Consider the following 6930-nt stretch of genomic DNA (forward strand, 5'->3'; position numbering starts at 1 on the left):
GTAAATCAAATCTTGAACATTGATATGAGTTTTCAGTACATCAAATCCATGAAATCTCTTCAGAAGCAAAAAATAGTTCAAAAAAGGAAAACAATGCAGAGAAAAAAATAATCCACATCCATTCTAGGTTCCACCCTATGTCTCTCCTCCAATTCAGACGGCAAATATCTCAAACCTATTTTCTGTGTATATTGTCATTCCTTTCTCTTATTCATCCTTCCACCTTCTCCACTATGGTTTCTGCTGATTAATTCTACCAAACAAGCTGTCACTAAGTGGCCAATGCCATCTCTTTTCCCAATGTAGGAGCACTTTCCATCTACGTTTTCACGAATGCATTGAATCTTCTAAGCAGTTTCAGTCTTTCAAACATGGTCTTCTCACCTTTCTCTCTTGTCATGTTAACATATGGCCATTTCCCTTGCTTTCCCTCCCTTTTAACGTTAAGGTCATAGGATTAAATTTTCAGTCCTTTTCTCATTTGATACTCTCCTCCTATTTGATCACTTCTTCTGTTCCATGCTTTACACTTCATGGAATTGCTTATAAATTGCCATCTCCAGTATCCAATGGACATTTGCACTGAAATGTCTACTAGTTAACTATAGGTAATATCTACTGCTTTAATTTCTATATCCTCGCATGACATGATCCACCTTCTGCTGGGGGAATTCCATTTTCCCACCTTCTCACTGTAGCACTAAATTTAACCGATATTAATTTCTACTACAAATTAGTACTATTTTAAAAATAATTAAATTTAATTGTGAGTTAACTGATTTTATAAAATTATTTATTTATTTATTTGGCTGTGCCAGGTGTTAGTTGTGGCACACGGCATCTTCATTGCTGCATGCAGGATCTTCATCGCGGCATTCGGTATCTTTGGTTGCAGCATTCAGGATCTTTTAGTTGTTTGCGGCATGTGGGCTCTTACTTGTGGCATGCAGGATCTAGTTCCCTGACCAGGGATGGAATCCGGGCCGCCTGTACTGGGAGAGCAGAGTCTTAAACACTGTACCACCAAGGAAGTCCCTGTATTAACTGATTATTGTTTTTAGATTACTTTCCTTTAAAAAAAAAAATCAGAGTTACCCAAAGCAGAATTGGATTAGCTATGTTCACCTCTAGGTCCTGAGGGCAACCCACGACCTGGCTAGAAGAAGTCTATTTTTATTTTTAACGTGAAAATCGTAATGATGGGTCAAGGAATTGTAACATACATTCTTTAATCAGGTTGCACATTCAGGCTTGGTGTTTCTTTCTCTCTTTTTTTTTTTAGTGGTACGCGGGCCTCTCACTGTTTTCGCCTCTCCCATTGCGGAGCACAGGCTCCGGACGCGCAGGCTCAGCGGCCATGGCTCACGGGCCCAGCCGCTCCGTAGCATGTGGGATCTTCCCGGACCGGGGCACGAACCTGTGTCCCCTGCATCGGCAGGCGGACTCAACCACTGCGCCACCAGGGAAGCCCCTTGGTGTTTCTTTTTTAAAGAAAAAAAACAAAACAGGAAGTTTTCTCTAGTAAGAATTTAATGCACAAAGAAAACTCATAAACTGAGGTAATACAAAGTATATATTTTTCTCTTAACCACAATGTATACATGCACATAATATTATGTAAATAAAAATAATTTAAATCTTTATAAATAGTGAAATAAATATTAAAATAGATAAATAAATATTTAAGTAGATAAGTAAGTAGATAGATCAACATGGGCATCTATGAGGGACGAGTGCCTGTAGAGTAGAACATCATGTTGCTTAATATTCCTGAAAACACTTGACAAATTAATTCAATTCAGGGCATGATGAGAGCAGAAATGAGAGTCTTTGACATGGCAGCACAGGTGGAAGTATGGTCTTGTTAGGCAGTGAGAATCATTTCGGTGTTGAACCAGGTGTGTGTCATTCCTTCCTCCTGAGTCTGTCTTACAAGTTCGTTGATGAAGAGAAGGATCTCATGACTTCTGCTCTGACAATCTCCCAGGCACAAGGGCTGTACTTCTTCTCTTGCAGATAGACAGTGATTCTGTGGAAGTATTTCCTCACAGCCAGGATGGAGTCCTCCTTGAGCAGGGGAGTCCCTTCCAGCCCCGCCTCCTGCATCAGACAGGCTTGCAGGTCAGTGAGCTGCTGATAAAGTGCAGTGCAGAACTTGTCCAGGAGGGTCTCATCCCAAGCGGCAGCCGAGCCCTCTGTGCTGAAGAGCTGGAAGGTCTGCTGGATCATCTCATGGACGACAGCGATGGCTTGAGCCTTCTGGAACTGGTTGCCTCCAAACGCCTCCTGGGGGAATCCAAAGTCATTTCTGTCCTTCAGGCAGGAGAAGGGGGAGATTCTCCTCATCTGTCGCAGGAGCATCAGGGCCCTCGTGTTAGCCAGGCTGTGGGTCTGAGGCAGGTCACAGCCCAGAGAGCAGTTAGAGTGGCAGCTGAGCAGCACCAGGGCCAGGAGTAAGGACAAGGTTGGGGACATCTGGGACCCTGCAGATGCTGCCGGCCTGGCTGAGGTGGGGACTCTGTGAACCCTGCTCTCTAGGTTCTCTGAAGACCTTCCTTCAGGCCTGGGTCTTAAATGGGAGCGAATTGGTTTCCATTTTCTGAATGTTCCCTCTTACTTTCTACTTCTGTTTTTGCTTTTCATTTTGCACTCTCCAGATAGGTTAGGGCAGCGTTTCTCAACCGCTGTTTTTCATCCTTGCCTCCCCTTCTCCTGCCCACAGAACCTTTCTAGATATTTTTTTTCCATACGGCCCCCCTATGAAATTTTGATACACAGTTATACTGTGTGCATCGGTATGTACTCCATGCATATCTCTACTTTATAAATAGAAAAAGAAAGTGAAAAGTTTTTTCTTTTTATTCAAAGCAGTGGTGAGTATGACAAAAATATTTAGGCTAAAAATTAGCTGTAAAAGCTACTGCAATTAATTTAACATTTTGGTTAAGTGTGCAGAATGACTTTTAATGTAATACATTTACTTAATAAATAGGAATGTATCAAATTACATATTCAATAAAAATTTATACAAATACTTCATAAGAATACCAATGTATAGATATATTTAAAAATCTATCAAAACTGCTAAAACCATTGAAAATTTAAATGATTTTCTTAACATTTATTTTTAAGTAATTCTGAGTTTTGATTCATACCATAAAATGATTTCTAACTTCACTAGCTGCTAGATATTCCTCTAGATATTGTCAACAACTTTTTCTCTTTAGGACTAGACGTAATTATTGATCTCCTAGATAACTTTTTTAGAATTAAATAATAAAATACAACCTATTTGTGCTTAATTCCCGATGCCCACATCACACTGAGGCTCAAACATAAGCAAAATCCACAAGACAGACAAGGACACCTCATAAGTAAGCAGAGGGCACCTCTCACATTATGACTTTGAGTTCAATCATATGATGGAGAGAAAGTCCTGTAATGAAACATCAAGCCACCATGGCTTGTAGCACTGATCCTGCATATTGTGTATCTTCCATGCACTCAATGTCAATGCCTCTCGTCTCATACACAAGAAAACCCAAAGAGAAAAATGAATACAAAGGATAGGGTTGGATAGGGTTGAGCTTTGGAGTGCCACCCACCATTGTAGTAGCTAAGATTTGTTCGCACCCCTAACGACTACTGTTTGCACCCGTGGGAGCGATCTGCTCCCAGATGATTTAGGAATCATCATCGATTTGAATCTTTCTCTGTATTTTTGCATTGAATTTCAGATTCCCCAAAGGACTGTCAGAGGTTCCAATCCAAGCCTATTCTTTTCAAACAAAGAAAACCATCTTTGTAATTAATTGAGAACTGGATAAATGTTGATTGGTATCATGGAAAGAATTCACTTTCAACTCTGATCATGAATTCTTTTATTTTGCAGTGGATGTTCTGTGGCCTCAGCCCCCTCTAATACCGATCTTTCAATAAATAATAGGTATGTGACTCTCTGTGGCAAATCAGCTCTGTAGCAACTGGACTCTGTCGTATTCTCTGTGGTATCCTCGGCACCAGGCCCAGTGTAATCACGCAACAGGTAATTGTTTGTTTGTTTGCGGTACGTGGGCCTCTCACCGTTTTGGCCTCTCACATTGCGGAGCACAGGCTCCGGACACGCAGGCTCAGCGGCCATGGCTCACGGGCCCAGCCGCTCTGCGGCATGAGGGATCTTCCCAGACCGGGGCACGAACCCGTGTCCCCTGCATCGGCAGGCGGACTCTCAACCACTGCGCCACCAGGGAAGCCCGAACAGGTACTTTTAACGAAAGCAGTTTCTCAGATGGTCTCCTCCCACTGGAAGGCAGTTACGAATGACCAAGCTATTTTCCTTTATCACGGTCGTATTTGCTGGGATTATAATAGACAGTGGCTGGTATTCCCACTCTACTCCTACTGGTATCAGTCATGCCTACTGAGTTTGTTGCTAAAACCCCTAGGATTCTCTTTCCTTTAAGGTGCCTATGGCTCTGGGGATTCAAGTTGTAAGAGCAGCACAATTTTCAGCCGTTGCCCGGCACTCTATTAAACTCAGGAGGATGGCCTCGTCGCTAATTTGTCCTCTACTAGGTCATGACAGAAAATAACCAGCTTGATGTCACATACAGAGCCACGTATCTGAACTCAAAGTCTCCCTGATTCACACAGGTCACAGCGACCAGACAATTAACCACGTTACTCTTCGGTGGATCTTTACGGATGTGGCAATGACTACCTATATCCTGAGCTTCTTTGGAGACTCCTCACAAAGACTGATGAATGATCCTTTTCCTCCTGTGTCTTCATTCCCTTTCAAGGGACGATGGGGTCCACTTCAGTTTGATTTCCAAATTTTGACACATAATAATTAAAGCATCACTGCAGGTTGGAAATCAAGAGTTTGGATTCTGAGTCCTCGGTCTGCTCTTTTGGCCTGGTAAATGGCTCATTCTTCTTTATTTACATGAATATATTCTCTCTTCTGGATGCCAAGACATGTAGCCTTCAATGCCCTTTCTGGTCTGAATGTTTCCGTCCCCACAAAATTCATATTTGGAAGTCCTAACCCCCAAAGTGATGGTATCAGGTGGCGGGCCCTTTGGGACTTGATGAGGGTGTGAAGATGGAGGCCTCACAATGGAATTAGTGCCCTTATCAACGAGGTCAGAGATAAATGCCTCCCTCTCCTGCTGTATGATGATACAAGGAGAACTCTGCAGTGTGAGACCTGAAGCAGGCTTTCACCAGAACTGGACCGTTTCTGTATTGTAACTAAGTTCATTTGTATCCTTTTTTTTAGATTCCACATATAAATGATATTTCTCTTTCTCTGTGGGTCAGATTGCTTTTTAATGAAGTGTGTGCAAGCAAGAACATTAGTTGTTCCCCTCCACCCCACCCAGAACTTCATTAGGACAAATAGTGTAAAGATGAAAAGTGGTCTTATGCACTGAACTTGTCTCCTCGTCTATTAATCATCCAATAATTTCCCAACTTCCTTGCAGTGAGATTTCCACGAGGATAAATCCAGGCCACGTATTGTGAGCAGAAGTGCTCTTGCCCTGTATAGTCCTGGCCCTTGAAAACGTCCCATGTGATGCACCGGACTTTTTCCCTTTACCACTGAGTGGAATAGACTCAAATACTGCAGAAAAATTTGCAGTCACCTGTTGATGATGGAAAAATCCACAAAACAGGGGGTACCCATGTCCCCGACTCACTCTTTGGAGAGCAACTTAGAACATCCATCTGATCAGGAATGCCTGCCTTGTGTTCTTATACCAGGGAAAGATAAGATTCTATTATGATCAAATTCCTGACAGCATTCTCTTTACCCGTTACAGCAGTCAGCATTAAGTTAACTGACAAATATCTTCAACACCACACTATCCAAAAAACCTTTCTATACTTCATGTGTTGAAAATAGCAAATACCTCTCCCAAAACTTAAAGTGATCTTTTAAATTACGTTAGAAAATTATTTATACAAGAAAAGAGATTGTGTTCTGTCAAAACCTTTTTTAAAATCATGATTTTCTTTTAGACATTTTTCAGCCTGTGAGGAAACACAAGTCGAGATTGCTTTGGACTTGAACACTAATGTAATTGAATGAGAAGTGTCACGAGTATAAAAAATATTCTGTATTTGTTGACATTTCTTTGAGGATTCTTACATAAGGGAAAGGCACCTTTTAATTTCCACTCTGACAACCTCCCAGGCACAGGGGCTGTATTCCTTTGCCTTCAGATAGACATGGATTCCATGGAAATACTCCCGGGCAGCACGTCCCAAATCTCGACAATCCAGATTGTCTTTTTTCATCTGCTCCAGTCGGTGCAGCCTCAGATGAAGGCTAGAGAGAAGTTTATCGAGGAGGGTGTTGTTCTAGGCAGCACGGCTGTCCTCTGTGGTGAAGAGGTTGAAGATCTGCTGGAGCATCAGATGGTGGTGACAGGTGCCTTGAGTCACCTGGATTGGGGTGATATTCTCTCTTTTCCAAGGAAATTTGAAGTCGGTTCTGTCCTTTAGGCACCACTGAGAGGGGATTCTTTGCAACTGTTCCAAATGTTGGAAGACGTCCTTGTTTTCCTGGCTATGGCTTCTAGGCAAGTTCCAGCCAAGAGAGTAAGCAGGGATAGAGCAGAGCAGCACTCCTGCCACTAGCAAATAGATCTGGGCCATTAAGAAAGGGTGATTCACTAGACGGCCGCCAGGAGAGGCGTGGGCACCGCCAAACAATTAATGAGTGGGAAGCTTCCTTCCCTGGAACTGTGGACAGCGTCCTTCCCTAGGTGGCCGGTAGAGGGCGCAGGGTTTGTTTGGGAAACGCCGACTGTTGAGTTTGCCGTCTGCAGCTGTCTCCTGCAGCTCGAGAGACAGGGCGAAAAGTAGTCACTGAGGCTGCTTTAATAATCAGCATACGCGAAACACCTTGGTTTTCTCGGT

General features: G+C 42.8%; 1 protein-coding gene and 1 pseudogene across 1 annotated transcript; both read right to left on the reverse strand.

Annotated features, from left to right (window-relative positions):
- Positions 1-1929: 1929 nt before the first annotated feature.
- On the reverse strand, positions 1930-2475 carry LOC132597483 (interferon alpha-4-like). Its single transcript, XM_060300981.1, has one exon. It carries the CDS (start codon positions 2473-2475, stop codon positions 1930-1932), a length of 546 nt encoding a protein of 181 aa, XP_060156964.1.
- A 3678-nt stretch (positions 2476-6153) lies between these two features.
- Positions 6154-6666, reverse strand: LOC132597412 (interferon alpha-13-like; annotated as a pseudogene).
- Between the last annotated feature and the right edge of the window lie 264 nt (positions 6667-6930).

The sequence above is a fragment of the Globicephala melas genome, chromosome 6 (assembly GCF_963455315.2).
Source record: "Globicephala melas chromosome 6, mGloMel1.2, whole genome shotgun sequence".
Taxonomy (NCBI): domain Eukaryota; kingdom Metazoa; phylum Chordata; class Mammalia; order Artiodactyla; family Delphinidae; genus Globicephala; species Globicephala melas.

Coding starts and splice junctions, on each gene's coding strand:
- LOC132597483 (XM_060300981.1), bottom strand. CDS start 2,475: ATGTCCCCAACCTTGTCCTTACTCCTGGCCCTGGTGCTGCTCAGCTGC.